At 39.4% G+C, this 18,447-nt stretch overlaps 1 protein-coding gene across 1 annotated transcript in view; it reads left to right on the top strand.

Moving 5' to 3' along the window:
• LOC109251083 (kinesin-like protein KIF28P) overlaps positions 1-18,447 on the top strand; it is a 78,672-nt gene that overhangs the window by 33,678 nt on the left and 26,547 nt on the right. The window contains exons 6-7 of the mRNA XM_019422370.2: positions 6,641-6,795; positions 17,189-17,300. Coding sequence (XP_019277915.2) covers positions 6,641-6,795; positions 17,189-17,300 — 267 coding nt within the window. The remainder of the gene's footprint in view (positions 1-6,640; positions 6,796-17,188; positions 17,301-18,447) is intronic.

Below are 18,447 nucleotides of genomic sequence, written 5' to 3'. Positions count from 1 at the left end.
AGGATCCAAAGCAACTCTGTGCTGACACATGATCGCGAGATCATCACCTGAGCTGAAGTCGGACGCTCAACTGACTGAGCCACCCAGGCGCCCCAAAGAAGACACAAAGAAATGGAAAGACATTCCATGTTCAAGGGTTGGAAGAACAAATACTGTTAAAACGTCTACACTACCCAAAGCAAGCTACAGATCCCATGCAATCCCCAACAAAATACCAGTACTGTTGCTTTTTTTTTTTTAATAGAACTACAACAAATAATCCTAAAATTTGTACAGAACCACAAAAGAGCCCAAATAACCAAAGCAGTCTTGAGAAAGAGGAGTAAAGCTGGAGGAATTAGAATCCCAGATTTCAAAGTATACTACAAAGCTATAGCAATCAACAGTATGGTAAAGCCACAGAAGCAGATACATCCATCAATGGAGCACAACAGAGAGGCCAGAGATAAACACACACTTTTATGGGCAATTAATCTACAACAAAGGAGGAGAGAACATGCAACGGGAGAAAAGACAGTCTCTTCAATAAACCATGTTGGGAAAACTGGCGAGCTGTGTGCAAAATAATGAAACTGGACTGCTTTCTTTTAAAAAAAAAATTGTTAATGTTTTTATTTATTTTTGAGACAGAGAGAGACAGAGCATAAGCAGGGGAGGGGCAGAGAGAGGGGGAGACACAGAATCTGAAGCAGGCTCCAGGTTCTGAGCTGTCAGCACAGAGCCCGACGTGGGGCTCGAACTCACGAGCCGTGAGATCATGACCTGAGCTGATGTCGGACGCTTAACCGACTGAGCCACCCAGGCGCCCCGAAACTGGACCGCTTTCTAACACCATACACAACAATAAACTCAAGATGGATTAAAGACCTAAAAGTGATAACTGAATGTAGTAAATAAAAAAAATATATAAATTAAATTAAAAAAAGAGGAGCGCCTGGGTGCTCAGTCGGTTGAATGTCCAACTTCGGCTCAGGTCATGATCTCACAGCTCATGGGTTCGAGTCCCGCGTTGGGCTCTGTGCTGACAGCTCGGAGCCTGGAGCTTGCTTCGGATTCTGTGTCTCCCTCTCTCTCTGCCCCTCCCCCACTCTTACTCTCTCTTTCTCTCAAAAATAAATAAACATTTAAAAAGTGGTTTAAAAGGTCTATTTAAAGAAAGAAAGAAAACATAGGCTGTAAATGCTCAGATAACAGTCTTAATATTTTTCTGGTTCTGTCTCTTCAGACAATGGCAACAAAAGCAAAAATAAACAGTTGGGACACATCAAAATAAAAAGGTTTGCAGAGCAAAGGAAACCATCAACAAAATGAAAAGGCAACACACTGAATGGGAGAAGATAAATGCAAATGGTATATTCAATAAGGGGTTAGTGTCCAAAATACATAAAGAATTCATACAACTCAATATCAAAAAAAAAAAAAAACCAAACCAACCTCAAATAATCTGATTTAAAAATCGGGCAGAGGGCCTGAGTAGACATGTTCCAAGTGTGGCCACTGTGGAAAAGTGTGGAGTTTCTTCAAAAAATTAAAAATATAAGTACCATATGATCCAGCAATCCCACTCCTGGGTACTCACCCAAAGAAAATGAAAACACTAGTTCAAAAGATATACATACATCTACATTTATTGCAGCATTGTTTACGACAGCCAAGATATGGAAACAACCCAAGCATCGGTCAATACCACGTGGTATATATCCTCAACAGAATATTACTCAGCTATAAAAAAGAATGAAATCTTGCCTTTCGGGACAATGTCAATGGACATAGAGGGCATTGTGCTACGTGAAATGAGTCAGAGAAAGAAAAATACCACAGGATTTCAGTTATATGTGGAATCTTAAAAAACAAGACAAATGAACAAACACACAAATAGAAACAGACTTAATAAATACAGAGAGTTAGCGGTCACCAGGGGGGAGGGTTTGGAGGGATGGGTGACATAGGTGAAGGAAATGAAGAGGTACAAACTTGTAAAATGAGTAAGTCACAGGAATGAAAAGTACAGCATAGGGCCTAGTCAATAATATCGTAATAACAGTGTATGGTGACAGACGGAGACTACACTCCCCGTGGGGAGCATTTTGTAACATACGTAATTGTCAAATCACTATGCTGCCCACCTGAAACTAATGTCGAGCCCCAACTGTACTTCAGTTAAAAGTAAAATAAAAGTAAAAGTAAAATAAGGAACTTTGTAGGGTTTTAAGGACTATTCAGATACTTTCCAATTGTTAATAAACTTTATATAGTTTTGCGCTATTTTTGTAACTTGATGTTTTATTTTAGTTGTTTTGTGTTTTCTTCCATTGTTGTTTTTTTTTGTTTTGTTTTCTTGGGCGGGGTGGGGGGCGAGACAGAGGATCTGAAGCGGGCTCTGTGTGGAAAGCAGAGAGCCCGACGTGGGGCTTAAACTCACAAATCCTGAGATCTTGACCTGAGCCAAAGGCAGACCCCTAACTGACTGAGCCACCCAGGTACCCCTTAATTTGATATTTTAGAGTCAAGCGAAGAAATCCACTGAAAAATATATGTGTAGAAACCGAGCATTACGCTCTTATTGGTGTCAGTAATAATATTAACACCTGTTACTGTATGCCAGGCATTGTTAGAACCAGTATTTCTCTTATCTGTTGCCCTCCTAACACCTAATATGCTATTATCCCTGATTTCCAACTCAGGCAGTTGAAATTCTGACAAGCTATTTCTCACATTCATGTAACCAGCAAGGTGAACTACCATATTCTAAAATCTATGTTCTCATCCCTTCCGTGCATGACCACACCATCCTGAACGCTTACTCATTTTGTAGATTTCCCAGTATCTTCTATTTAAAATGTTTGATCCAATAATAAGAGAATATTATGAGCAATTATATGCCAACAAAATGGACAATCTGGAAGAAATGGACAAATTCCTAGAAACATATATCCTACCAAAACTGAAACAGGAAGAAATAGAAAATTTGAACAGACCCATAACCAGTAAGGAAATTGAATTAGTAATCAAAAATCTGCCAAAAAACAAGAGTCCAGGGCCAGATGGCTTTCCAGGGGGATTCTACCAAACATTTAAGGAAGAGTTAACACCTATTCTCTTGAAACTGTTCCAAAAAATAGAAATGGAAGGAAAACTTCCAAACTCTTTCTATGAAGCCAGCATTACCCTGATTCCAAAACCAGACAGAGACCCCACTAAAAAGGAGAACTACAGACCAATTTCCCTGATGAACATGGATGCAAAAATCCTCAACAAGATATTAGCCAACCGGATCCAATGAAACATTAAAAAAATTATTCACCACCACCAAGTGGGATTTATACCTGGGATGCGGGGCTGGTTCAATATCCGCAAAACAATTAACGTGATTCATCACATCAATAAAAGAAAGGACAAGAACCATATGATCCTCTCAATAGATGTAGAGAAAGCATTTGACAAAATACAGCATTCTTTCTTGATAAAAACCCTGAAGAAAGTAGGGATAGAAGGATCATACCTCGAGATTACAAAAGCCATATACGAGTGACCCAACACTAATATCACCCCCAATGGGGAAAAACTGACAGCTTTCCCCATAAGGTCAGGAACGAGACAGGGATGTCCACTCTCGCCACTGTTATTCAACATAGTATTGGAATCTTAGCCTCTGTAATCAGACAACACAAAGAAATAAAAGGCATCCAAATCAGCCAGAAGGAGGTCAAACTTTCACTCTTTTCAGATGACATGATACTCTATATGGAAAACCCAAAAGATTCCACCAAAAAACTGCTAGAACTGATTCATGAATTCAGCAAAGTTGTAGGCTATAAAATCAATGCACAGAAATCAGTTGCATTTCTATACACCAACAATGAAGTGACAGAAAGAGAAATCAAGGAATCGATCCCATTTACAGTTGCACCAAAAACCATAAAATACCTAGGAATATATCTAACCAAAGAGGTGAACAATCTATACAATGAAAACTATAGAAAGCTGATGAAAGAAATTGAAGACACAAAGAAATGGAAAAAGATTCCATGCTCCTGGATAAGAAGAACAAATATGGTTAAAATGTCGATACTACCCAAAGCAATCTACATATTCAATGCAATCCCTATCAAAGTAATAATGAGCATTCTTCACAGAGCTAGAACAAATAATCCTAAAATTTGTATGGAGCCAGAAAAGACTCCGAATAGCCAAAGCAATCCTGAAAAAGAAAACCAAAGCAGGAGGCATCACAATCCCAGACTTCAAGCTACACTACAAAGCTGTAATCATCAAGACAGTATGGTACTGGCACAAGAACAGACACTCAGATCAATGGAATAGAATAGAGAACCCAGAAATGGACCCACAAACATATGGGCAAGTAATCTTTGACAAAGCAGGAAAGAATATCCAATGGAACAAAGACAGTCTCTTCAGCAAGTGGTGCTGGGAAAACTGGACAGGGACATGCAGAAGAATGAACCTGGACCACTTTCTTACACCAGACACAAAAATAAACTCAAAGTGGATGAAAGACCTCAATGTAAGACAGGAAGCCATCAAAATCCTTGAGGAGAAAGCAGGCAAAAACCTCTTTGGTCTTGCCTGCAGCAATTTCTTACTCAACACGTCTCTGGAGGCAAGGGAAACAAAAGCAAAAATGAACTACTGGGACCTCATCAAAATAAAAAGCTTCTGCACAGCGAAGGAAACAATCAGCAAAATTAAAAGGCAACCAACGGAATGGGAGAAGATATTTGCAAATGACATATCAGATAAAGGGTTAGTATCCAAAATCTACAAAGAACTTATCAAACTCAACACCCAAAAAACAAAGAATCCAGTGAAGAAATGGGCTAAAGACATGAATAGACACTTCTCCAAAGAAGACATCCAGATGGCCAACCAACACATGAAAAAATGCTCCACATCACTCATCATCAGGGAAATACAAATCAAAACCACAATGATATACCACCTTACACCTGTCAGACTAATGTTAACAATTCAGGCAACAACAGACGTTGGCGAGGATGCGGAGAAAGAGGATCTCTTTTGCATTGTTGGTGGGAATGCAAGGCAGTGCAGCCACTCTGGAAAACAGTATGGAGGTTCCTCAAAAAACTAAAAAGAGAACTACCCTACGACCCAGCAATTGCACTACTAGGCATTTATCCAAGGGATACAGGTGTGCTGTTTCGAAGGGACGCATGCACCCCCATGTTTATAGCAGCACTATCAACAAGAGCCAAAGTATGGAAAGAGCCCAAATGTCCACTGATGGATGAATGGATAAAGAAGATGTGGTATATATATATATATATACACATATATATATATATGTGTGTGTATATATATATATACACATATATATATATGTGTGTGTGTATATATATATATGTATATATATATATGATGGAGTATTACTCAGCAATCAAAAAGAATGAAATCTTGCCATTTGCAACTACATGGATAGGACTGGAGGGTATTATGCTAAGTGAAATTAGTCAGAGAAAGACAAAAATCCTATGACTTCACTCATATGAGGACTTTAAGAGACCAAACAGATGAACATAAGGGAAGGGAAACAAAAATAATATAAAAACAGAAAGGAGGACAAAAGAGACTCATAAATATGGAGAACAAACTGAGGGTTGCTGGAGGGGTTGTGGGAAGGGGGATGGGCTAAATGGGTAAGGGGCATTAAGAAATCTACTGAAATCATTGCTTCACTATACACTAATTTGGATGTAAATTTTAAAAAATAAAAAATAAAGTTAAATAAAAAAAATAAAAATAAAAATAAAAATAAAAAAATAAAAATAAAATAAAATAAAATAAAATAAAATAAAATAAAATAAAATAAAATAAAATAAAATGTTTGATCATCGGGGCACCCGGGTGGCTCAGTCGGTTAAGCATCTGACTTCAGCTGTGTGTCTCTGTCTCTCAATAAATAAACGTTAAAAAAAAATTTAAAATGTTTGACCATCAAAATACTTGAGAGCAGCAATTGGTATCTAATAGATCACTGGGAATAGCTCTGCAAAATTGAGAGGGAGTAACAGAGATATTTGGGCCTGGTGGTGTATTATTGTAAAATGCCATTGTAAAAAAGATGGCTTTTTCATTTTCATTATATGTTTTAATATTTTATATGTTTTAAATTTATAATATTAATTTTTATTTATAATATATATTATATATTAATTTATGTTTTAAATTTTGTTTTAAATTTATATTTTTTATTTATAATATATATTACATACATTATATATTACATATTAATGTGTAATATGTTTTTTTTAAATTTAATGTTTATTTACATTTGAGAGAGAGACAGAGTGTGAGCGGAAGAGGGGCAGAGAGAGAGGGAGACACAGAATCCGAAGCAGGCTCCAGGCTCCGAGCTGTCAGCACAGAGCCCGATATGGGGCTCAAACCCACGAACCGGGAGATCATGACCTGAGCCCAAGTCGGTCACCTAACCAACTGAGGCACCCAGGCGCCCCAGTAATATTAAATGTTTTAAATTTTATTATATGCTTTTGAGTGTGAAGTACAAATAGAAAAAAATGTTTTAAAATGTGAACTGGACTGACTTCATATGTAGCCTGCTACCACTCTGATAACGTGACTGTGGTGCTCTCCCACACAGGTTTTCCTGGACAGAGACCTCACCAAGCAATCCACGATTAATTTGGTGGATTTAGCAGGAAGTGAAAGGCAGAAATCTTCAGGATCTGAAGGAGACAGACTGAGGGAAGGATCACAAGTTAACTTAAGTTTAACCAATTTAGGAAATGTTATCAGGTAAATAACCTGTGCATGGGTATTTATTTCTATCGTAAAAATGACCCCAGATATCAAAAATTAGATTAATCATAACCCTTGAGTCATGACCCACTATCACCATTGGTTCATACCTGGTCCTCCTATTTATTTTAAATGAATTGCTTTTTAATAAAATTAAAAACACTAATAAAGCCACCACCCAACCCAAGAAATCGTTGGTATTTCTCTACTGTGCTCCCCTTGGAGGTAACCGCCATCTTGAATTTTGTTTACCCCTCTCTGTCCCTCCCTCCCTTTCTTCTTTCATCCTTTCTTGTTCTTATCACATGTGAATATTATTAGTTAGTGGCACTCATTTTTGAAATGTTTACAAAGGGTATAAAATATTACATTGTTTTCTGGATCCTGTTCTTAAGTGATTAAAATATAAACTACAAAAAGTGTGCAAATCTTAAATGTTCAGGTCAATGAATTTTTATACATATATATCTGTGTAATTACCACCCAGCTCAAGATATAGAACATTTCCAAAACCCAGAAACCTCCCTTGTACTTCCCTCCTAGCTTTCACTTCCACCAGAAGAAATTGACCTTTGCCACTACAAATTGGTTTTGCCAAACTGTATAGATTTTCATATAAATGTGACCATTTATAAGAGGCCATTGTTTTTTGCATTTGGCTTCATTCACTAAGGACTGTGTCTAGGAGACTAGGCCATGTTTCTCATGTAGCAATTATTAGCTCTTTTTCCTTGCTATGTAGCATTCCATTGTGGGAATGTGCCACAATCATTTATCCATTCTCCTATTGATGGACGTTTCCTTTGCATCCAGGTTTTGAGTATTCTAAATAAGGTTGCTATGAACATTCTTGTATGTGTGGTTTGGGGAAAATAATTTCTCCTTCCTCTCAAGTACACACCCAGGAGTAGAGTTGTCGGGATTGGCTTTTAGATCCAACATTATTAACAGTATGTGTCCATGCTTTCTGTGGCTATAGTTAATTTACCTTCTGTTCTGTCACTAAACATTGTGCCTATGAGATTCCTTTTTTTGTAGAAGTTGTTACTTCTTTTTCCTTATGATGTAGTATTCCATGGTGGGAACATGCCATAACTTCTTCATTGGTTCTCCTGTTGATTGGCATTTTGGTTGTTCCCAGGTTTTGGTTTTTTTGCTATTACAAACGGCGCTATTATGAACATTCTTGTACAAATCACAGGCTATCCATATATTAAAGTTTCTTTTGAATATAGAAAAAGGACTGAAATTGTTGGATTATATATAAGTTGTGTACAATACCTAAGTTTTGAGGGTGGTGACAAGTTATTTTCCAAAATGGTGGGGCCAATTTACACTCCCAACAGCAATGGATAAAATATCCCATTGATCCACATCTTTTCTAAGGCTTGGTATTATCACACTTCTTGATATTTACTAATTAAATGGGTATGAAGATACCTTACCGTGGTCTTGATACTCTTGGTTTTTAGCAAGTTTGAGCATCATGTGATATGTTTACCGGCAATATGTCTCCTCTCAAAACGTTCTGTTTTTCCCATTATTCTATCCAGTTACTGTCTTTTTATTGATTCATAGGCATCTTTTACGTATTTTTATTACTCTTTTCTCAGGTATATAAGCACCTTCACCCAGCACACAGCGTGTCTTTTCAATGTAAGGTATCTATTGATGAGTAGAAATCATGGTAGTGGTTTTTGTTTAGCATTTCCTGAGTCTTGTTTAAGAAAAGTAGCGTCTGAAAGCCATCTCCCTAAATTTCATTTAATTTCCTGTCCATCTGGACTTGATTTCTGTGTGTAGTATAAGGTAGGCGTCCTTTTCATTATTTTTACCTTATAGATTACAATTTTTCCAGTTACACTGTTGAATAGTTCCTCCTCTCCTCAGGGGATCTTCTATGCTATCTCTGTCATAGATCAAAATTGAATATACGCTTAACCGTTACTTGCCTTTTTAATCTGATTGGCCAAAGTCTGAACAATAGTGAATGCTTTATCCTCTTCCTGAATACTACAAGGATCTCCATCCTCCATATGTAATTTTGATATGTATTTTAATTCTATTCTTCTTTAACCCCAAAATACATTATTATTTCTGTTTGACAGTGTTCGTTTTTTAAATTCTTCACTTTTCCCTCTCGAAATCCTCTTTCTTCATTAGTGCTATTGATATACTAGATTTCTTTCTGTCTCTGAATTCATTTTTTTATTAATTTTATTCATTTATTTTTAAATTTACATCCAAGTTAGTTAGCATATAGTGCAATAATGATTTCAGAAGTAGATTCCAGTGATTCATATCCTATGTATAACACCCAGTGCTCATCCCAACAAGTGTTTTCCTTAATGACCCTTACCCATTCAGCCAATTCCCCCTCCCAGGACCCCTCCAGCAGCCCTCAGTTTGTTCTCTGTATTTAAGAGTCTTTTATGTTTTGTCCCCCTTCTTGTTTTTATATTATTTTCACTTCCCTTCCCTTATGTTCATCTGTTTTGTATCTTAAATTCCATGAGTGAAGTCATGTGATATCTGTCTTTCTCTAATTTTGCTTAGTAAAATACCCTCTAGTTCTGTCCATGTAGTTGCAAATCGCAAGATTTCATTCTTTTTGATTGCTGAGTACTACTCCACTTTATATATATACCACATCTTCTTTATCCATTCATCTGTTGATGGACATTTGGACTCTTTCCATACTTTGGCTATTGTCAATAGTGCTGCTATAAACATTGAGGGTGCACGTGCCCCTTTGAAACAGCTCACCTGTATCCCTTGGATAAATACCTAGAAGTGCAATTACTGGGTCCTTGGGTAGTTTTATTTTTAACTTTTTGAGGAAGCTTCATACTGTTTTCCAAAATGGCTTTATCAGTTTGCATTCCCACCAGCAGTGCAAAAGAGATCCTCTTTCTCCACACCTTTGCCAACATTGGTTGTTTCCCAAGGTGTTAATTTTAGCCATTCTGACTGGTGTGAGGTGATATCTCACTGTGGTTTTAATTTGTATTTCCCTGATGATGAGTGATGTTGAACATTTTTTCAGATGTCTGTTAGCCATCTGGATGTCTTGTTTGGAAAAATGTCTATTCATGTCTTTTCCCATTTCTTCACTGAATTATTTGCTTCTTGGGTGTTGAGTTTGATAAATTCTTTATAGATTTTGGATAGTAACCCTTCATCTGATATATCATTTGCAAATATCTTCTCCCATTCTGTTGGTTGCCTTTTAGTTTTGCTGATTGTTTCCTTCGCTGTGCAGAAGGTTTTATTTTGATGAGGTCCCAGTAGTTCATTTTTGCTTTTGTTTCCCTTGCCTCCAGAGACGTGTTGAGTAAAAAGTTGCTGCAGGCGAGGTCAAAAAGTTTTTGCTTGCTTTCTCCTTGAGGATTTTGATGACTTTCTGTCTTATGTTTAGGTCTTTCATCCATTTTGAGTTTGTTTTTGTGTCTGGTGTAAGAAAGTGGTCCAGGTTCATTCTTCTGCATGTCCCTGTCCAGTTTTCCCAGCACCATTTGCAAAGAGACTGCCTTTATTCCATTGGATATTCTTTCCTGTTTTGTCAAAGATTAGTTGGTCATATGTTTGTGGGTCCATTTCTGGGTTCTCTATTCTTTTCCATTGGTCTAAGTGTCTGCTCTTGTGCCAGTACCATAGTGTCTTGATGATGACAGCTTTGCAATACAGCTTGAAGGTCTTGAATTGTGATGCCTCCAGCTTTGGTTTTCTTTTTCAGGATTGCTTTGACTATTCAGGGTCTTTTCTGGTTCCACAAATTTTGGGATTGTTTGTTCTAGCTCTGTGAAAAATGCTGGTGCTATTTTGATAGGGATTGCATTGAATATGTAGATTGCTTTGAGTAGTATAGACATTAATTTTATTTTTAAAAATTTTGTTAATGTTTTATTTTTGAGAGAGCGAGTGAGAGCGAGCAAGCACACAAGTGGGGGAGGGGCAGAGAGGGAGACACGGAATCTGAAGCAGGTTCCAGGCTCTGAGCTGTCACACAGAGCCCAACATGGGGCTCAAACTCACGAGCTGTGAGATCATGACCTGAGCTGAAGTCAAACGCTTAACCAACTGAGCCACCCAGGTGCCCCAGGTAGTATCAGCATTTTAACAATATTCATTCTTCTAATTCAGGAGCACAGAATATTTTTCCACTTTTTTGTGTCTTCAATTTCTTTCATAAGCTTTCTATGGTTTTCAGTATATAGATTTTACATTTTTGGTTAGGTTTATTCCTAGTTATTTTATGGGTTTTGGTGCAATCATAAATGAGATTGATTCCTTGATTTATCTGTTGCTTCATTATTGGTGTAAGAAATGCAACTGATTTCTGTGCATTGATTTTACATCCTGAGACTTTGCTGAATTCATGGATCAGTTGTAGCAGTGTTTTGGTGGAATCTTTTGTGTTTTCCATATAGAGTATCATGTCGTCTGCAAAGAGTGAAAGTTTGACTTCCTACTGGCCAATTTGGATGCTTTTTATTCCTTTGTGTTGTCTGATTGCTGAGGCTAGGACTTCCAATAGTATGTTGAATAACAGTGGTGAGAGTGGACATACCTGTCGTGTTCCTGACCTTTGGGGGAAAGCTCCCAATTCTTCCCCGTTGAGGATAATATCAGCGGTGGGTCTTTCATATATGGCTTTCATGATCTTGAGGTATGCTCCATCTAGCCCTACTTTATTGAGGTTTTTTTTTTTTAATCAATAAAGGATGCTGTATTTTGTCAAATGCTTTCTCTGGATCTATTGAGAGAACCATGTGGTTCTTCTCCTTTCTTTTATTGATGTGATAAATCACATTGTTTGTTTTGCAGATATTGAACCAGTCCTGCATCCCAGGTATAAATCCTACTTGGTAGTGGTGAATAATTCTTTTAATGTATTGTTGGATCCGGTTGGCTAGTATCTTGTTGAGGATTTTTGAAAGCATGTTCATCAGGGAAATTGGTCTGTAGTTCTCCTTTTAGTGGGGTCATTGTCTGGTTTTGCAACCAGTATAATTCTGGCTTCACAGAATGAGTTTGGAAGTTTTACTTCCATTTCTATTTTTCTGGAACAGCTTAGAAAGAATAGGTGTTAACTCTTCTTTAAATGTTTGGTAGAATTCCCCTGGAAAGCCATCTGGCCCTGGACTCTTGTTTTTTGGCAGATTTTTGATTACTAATTCAATTTCCTTACTGGTTATGGGTCTGTTCAAATTTTCTATTTCTTCCTGTTTCAGTTTTGGTAGGGTATGTGTTTCTAGGAATTTGTCTATTTCTTCCAGATTGCCCCATTTATTGGCATATAATTGCTCATAATATTCTCTTATTGTTTGTATTTCTGCGGTGTTGGTTGTGATCTCTTTCATTCTTGATTTTATTTGGGTCCTTTCCTTTTTCTCTTTGATCAAACTGGATAGGGGTATCAATTTTATTAATTCTTTCAAAGAACCAGCTCCTGGCTTCATTGATCTGTTGTTTTTTATTTGTTTCGATAGCATTGATTTCTGCTCTAATCTTTATTATTTCCTGTCTTCTGCTGGTTTTGGGTTTTATTTGCTATTCTTTTTCCAGCTCCTTAAGGTGTAAGTTTAGGTTGTGTATCTGAGAACTTTCTTCCTTCTTTAAGAAGGCCTGGATTGTTATATACTTCCCTCTTATGACCACCTTTGCTGTGTCCCAGAGGTTTTGGGCTGTCATGTTATCATTTTCATTGGCTTCCACATACTTTTTAATTTCCTCTTTAACTTCTCGGTTAGCCCATTCATTCTTTAGTAGGAAGTTCTTTAGTCTCCAAGTATTTGTCTTTCCAATTTTTTTCTTGTGGTCGATTTCAAGTTTCATAGCATTGTAGTCTGAAGATATTCACGGTATGATCTTTTTTGAACTTGTTGAAGGCTGATTTGTGTCCCAGTATGGGATCTATTCTGGAGGATGTTCCATGTGCACTCGAGAAGAATGTGTATTCTGCTGCTTTAGGATGAAATGTTCTGAATATATCTGTTAAGTCCATCCAGTTCACTGTGTCATTCAAAGTCATTGTTTCCTTGCTGATTTTCTGATTAGATGATCTGTCCATTGCTGTAAGCGGGGTGTTGAAGTCCCCTACTGTGATGGTATTAATACCAGTGAGTTTCTGTATGTTTGTGATTGATTTATATTTTTGGGTGTTTTGCATTGGGGGCATAAATGTTTAGATCTTCTTGGTGGATAGACTCCTTAATTATGATATAATGCCCTTCTTCATCTCTTGTTACAGTCTTTATTTTAAAATCTAGATTGTCTGATATAAGTATCACTACTCCAGCTTCCTTTTGTTGACCATTAGCATGATAGATGGTTCTCCCACCCCCTTACTTTCAATCTGAAGGTGTCTTTAGGTCTAAAATGGGTCTCTTGTAAACAGCATATAGACGGATCTTGTTTTCTTATCCATTCTGTTACCCTATGTCTTTTGATTGGAACATTTAGTCCATTGACATTTAGAGTGAGTACTGAAAGATATGAATTTATTGCCATTGTGTTGCCTGTAGAGTTGGGAGTTTCTGGTGGTGTTCTCTGGTCCTTTCTAGTCTTTGTAGCTTTTGGTATTTTTTGTTTTGTTTCATCTTTTCTCCCCTCAGAGAGTCCCCCTTAAAATTTCTTATGGGGTGGTTTAGTGGTCATGAACTCCTTTAGGTTTTTTTTTTGTTTGGGAAACTTTTTATCTCCCCCTCTATTTTGAATGCAGCCTTGCTGGATAAAGAATTTGTGGCTGCATATTTTTCCAATTCAGCACATTGACTATATCCTGCCACTCCTCTCTTGCCTGCCAAGTTTCTGTGGATAGGTCTGCTGTGCACCGTATCTGTCTTCCCTTGTAGGTTAAGGACTTTTTTCCCCTTGCTGCTTTCATGATTCTTTCCTTGTCTGTGTATTTTGTGAAGTTGACTATGATATGCCTTGCTGATGGTCAGTTTTTGTTGAATCTAATGGGAGTTCTCTGTGCTTCCTGGATTTTGATGTCTGTGTCTTTTCCCAGGTTAGGAAAGTTTTTTGCTATGATTTGCTTACATAAAACTTCTACCCCTTTTTCTCTCTTCATCTTCAGGGACCCTTATGATTTGGATATTATTCCTTTTTAATGAGTCACTGAGTTATCTAATTCTTATATCATGCTCTTTTGCCTTAGTTTCTCTCTTTTTTTATGCTTCATTATTCTCCATAAGTTTGTCTTCTATATCGCTGATTCCCTGCTCTGTTTCATCCATCCTTGCTGCCGTGGCATCCATTCAAGATTGCATCTCAGTTATAGCATTTTTAATTTCGTCCTGACTAGATTTTACTTCTTTTATCTCTGCAGAAAGGGATTTTATGCTTTTTTCAACCCCAGCTAGTATTCTTCTTATTGTGATTCTAAATTCTGGTTCACACATCTTGCTCCATTCTCCACTAGATAGGCACTTAGTTTACTGGGGTGGATCATTGTGGTGAGTGTACATGTGTATGTGCATGTGTGGGAGAGGTGAAAATGGCATCACCCAGCTACCCAGTCTCTAGTATCAGAACTCTGTGCTCTTGCCAACTGGCAATCAATCACCCCTCCCTTGTCTCCAGCTCCAGTCCACTCCCTGCTTTTACACTTTCCATGACCAAGCCATCAGGCTGCCAGGTGTCACCTCCCTCCCGAGTTTTATCTCAGATGGGGTTGTGTTTCCAAACCCTTCACCTCTGAGGGACCTGCAGCTTTGACCCACTTAGACTGTCTGGGGGAAGGTCTTGCCAAGCAATGGCTGGGTGCCAGCCCACAGCCAGGAACATTCACATGACTGCACTGCTGCAGATGCCCAGAGACTGTAGCCAGGTGCCAGCCCACCCCAGAAAAAGTTCACTCAATCATGTAGCAGCAGTGTTTCAAGAATTATGGTAAATCACAACACACATCTGGTGCCAGGCTTCACCACCCCTTAACATCCTTGTTCCAACACCAGCAAATGTGGCTGTTCTCTGGGGCCCACTGAGACCTTTGCCTGTGGGAAGGCCACATAGCCTCTGCCAAATGTCCTCTCAGCAGAGGAACTGCCTCTTCCTGTGTGGCCCGAGGACCCCTCAGACCTCACTGTCTGCTCCTGGGGATTCACTCTTCCCACCAGAGCTCTGCCAGGTATAGAGCTGTGGAGTTTCAGACTGTGACCCCTGTTTATAGACTCTCAATGGTATTTAAACCCTCTTTTTTCTCCTTTCTCCCCTTCTTGTTAAGTCCCTTATGGGTGTTTCCACTCTTTCTCTTTCTCTCCAGCTGCTTTCGGGGGGAGTGCTTTTCCTGTACTCTCCCCCATCTCCATCCTCTTTCCGCAAGTAAAAACACCTCTCTACCCTCTGTGGCTTCTCTCTCCCCTAGTTCACCTCTCCACACTGCTTATCTGCTGAGTTCTGTGGTTCAAGTTGTGCAGACTGTTGTGTTAACCTTCATATCAATTTTTTAGGTTGGCCAGATAGTTTGGTGTTGATCTAGCTGCATTTCAGGGATGAGAGAAGCAAAAAGCTTCCATGCTGCTCTGCCATCTTGACCCCTCCCCTTCACTTCTTTTTTCAAATGTTTACTTTGAGAGAGGGAGGAGCAGAGATAGAGGGAAAGAGAGAGAACCCTAAGCAGGCTCCATGCCATCAGTGCAGAGCCTGAATCAGGGCTCAATCTCACCAACTGTGAGATTGTAACCTGAGCCAAAATCAAGAGTTGGACGCTTAACCAACTGAGCCACCCAGGCGCCTCAATTATTTACTCAGAGTTGTATCTAAGATCAGTTTCCTCCTGGTGGAAGTATATTCTGTAGAATTTCCTTCAGTGATCACGTGCTGATGGCAAATTCTGTTTTTGTTTGGTTGAAATGTCTTTATTTCACCTCATCCTTGGAAGATAATTGTGCTGGGGATAGAATTCCAGAAATGTAGTATTTTCTTTCAGCTCATGAAGGATACAGTCTCCTGTTTTCTGCTGGTGGCCTAATTGCTATTTCCTTGAAGTCAATCAGTCTTTGCCCCCTGGCTGCTTTTGAGCTCTTCTGTTTTGATGTTCTCCAATTCGGTTATGTTACATTTGAGTGTGAATTTATTTTTATTTACTCTGCTTGGAATTCCCTGGTCCCTATAGTTCTGTAGATTAGTGATTTTCACCAGTACTGGAAAATTCCCAGCCATTACTTCTCATGTACCATCTGTGCCCACTTGTTTTCTTTCTCTTCTGGAACTTCAATTTAGATTATTTAAATCTCACTCTGTCCTCCATGTCTCATAACCTTCCTGGCTTGTTTTCCATCTCCATGTCTCCAGGCTGCAATCTGGTTAATCTCTTTTGACATATCTATTTCACTAATTCCAATAATAGCAGTGTCTAGTTTGCTGTTAAACCTGTGCAGTGTGTTTTTTAAAAAAAAATTTAAGTTTATTTTGAGTAGAGAGCAAGCGAGCAGGTGGGGGGCGGGGTGCAAGGGAGAAAAGGGGAGGGAGGGAAGGAGGGAGGAAGAAAGAGAGAATTCCAAGCAGGTTACATGCTATCAGCACAGAGCCCAATGCAGGGCTCGATTCCACGAACAGCAAAATCATGACCTCAGCTGAAATCAAGAGTTGTACACTTAACCAACTGAGCCACCCAGGCACCCCTGTCTTGTGTGTTTTTAATTTCAATTACTGTATTTCTTTCTAGAAGCTCCTTTAGTTTCTTTTCCAAATCAGCTAGAATACCTTTATAAACTCCTTTTCACTTTTTGTGATCATAATTTCTCATAGATAGGCTTGCCTCCCTCCTCCCCCCTGCTCTCATCAATGACAATGCTGTGATCTTTGCAGACCCTGGAGTTGGTGGGGAGGGGTGGCACATTTACTTCTCACGTACAGCTTCTGTGCTGCGTTGTTATATGGGGTCCTACCTTTACGGGTTGCTCCGAAGGAAGTTGGGGTCCTACCTTTATGGGTTGCTCTGAAGGAAGTACGGAAGAAAAACAAGAAGAGGAATTAACCCCCTCCCCACACTGGCCGGCACACTGCTCGTGGGGCCACCCTCTTCCTCGGGTTGAAACTCTTCTCTATACACAGATTTACAATAGCCTGCAGGCTCTTTGGGTTTTCCTTACAGGGTTTAGGGTGTTAGAGCCTCAGATCAGATCCGGACTTCCCTCTGTCTGTCATGGTGTCTCCAGGGTTGATTTCAGAGAGGGAGCCACTGGCTCATGTGGTTAGCTGTCTTGCTTCCGCATCTTCGTCCGGCAGATGTCTCAACTCTTGGATATCATTAGAGTCATGTCTCAGGTTTATGGGGTCAAAGAGGAGACATGAAGGGTATTTCTGACTTATCCCCCGGGAGGCAGATTTCTTCTTGGCATATATATTTTTTTAAATCTGATGTTTCTTTTTCATCCAGTGCTCTGGCTGATGCAGCCACGGGGAAGAAAGTCTTGCACATTCCCTACAGAGATTCTGTCCTGACCAAACTTCTCCAGCCAGCTCTGGGCGGGAACAGCAGAACCACTTTGGTAAAGTGACTTTCTTACAACACAGCAGACTGATTTAGCTATTGTGTTGTTTTCACTGTTATTATTAAAATCACGCTCACTGTACCACGATGCCACATTTTGCATTCACGTCACACATTCTTACGTACGTCAAGACTCCTGAGACTCTTTCCGCTACAGTGTTCAAATACCGCCAATTTTAATTTTTTATTCATTTCTGTAGGTTTCAGATTCTTTTTTTTTTTTTTTAATTTTTTTCAACTTTTTTTATTTTTATTTTTGGGACAGAGAGAGACAGAGCATGAACGGGGGAGGGGCAGAGAGAGAGGGAGACAGAATCGGAAACAGGCTCCAGGCTCCGAGCCATCAGCCCAGAGCCTGACGCGGGGCTCGAACTCACGGACAGCAAGATCGTGACCTGGCTGAAGTCGGACGCTTAACCGACTGCGCCACCCAGGCGCCCCTCAGATTCTTTATAAGGAACGTACACCACTATTATTGCCAGGAAAAAATTAGTACACATTTTAAAATAACACTGATAACGTCGTACTATTCTAAATCGGTGGTCATTTCGTGGCAAGACCGGAAATCAATTTGACCATGTGAGACACCAGGCAGCTGTTGAACCTGGAGAGTAGCTAAATCGTGTCATCTCAGCAAAGACTCCAGACTCTTAGTATCGCATATTTGCCAAGGGGGTACAATGTGGGATGTGTTAAAATCGGGACTCTCTGCTCTTCAGCTCCAGGTGCGAAAAGGAACAGACTGGCACATTCTGCCGGCAGGTTCATACTGGCCTCCGGCCTGCTGTCCCGGTTAGGAGAAAACTGCTCACCGCTGGGCCTGCTCTGTGCACTCTTTCCCAAATTCACAACAAAACACAATCTTTACTCTTTACTATTTAATCTTGCCTAAGAATCTACAAATATTTCATTTTGAAGCTGGCCTGTTGGCCTCATGGGACCTTCCCTGCTCCCCCTGAGGACCTGGGATAAAAGAAGGCCCATTAGATGCTCTGAATGTAAGACTACAAAATCAGATGTAACAGGTCTGAGCAGGGGTGTGCCTGTGAGAGAGGAGCCTTTCAGGCCTGCAGGCTAACGTCCCGTCTGGGGCACTACCACGCTTTAACAGAAAAATATGTGGTGGAGAGGAGGTTAGGGGGCGG

The sequence above is a fragment of the Panthera pardus genome, unplaced genomic scaffold (assembly GCF_024362965.1).
Source record: "Panthera pardus isolate Hobbes unplaced genomic scaffold, ASM2436296v1 HiC_scaffold_21, whole genome shotgun sequence".
NCBI classification, from domain to species: Eukaryota; Metazoa; Chordata; class Mammalia; order Carnivora; family Felidae; genus Panthera; species Panthera pardus.
The sequence above is the reverse complement of the archived record's forward strand: the minus strand, read 5'-3'. Positions and strand labels throughout refer to the sequence as shown.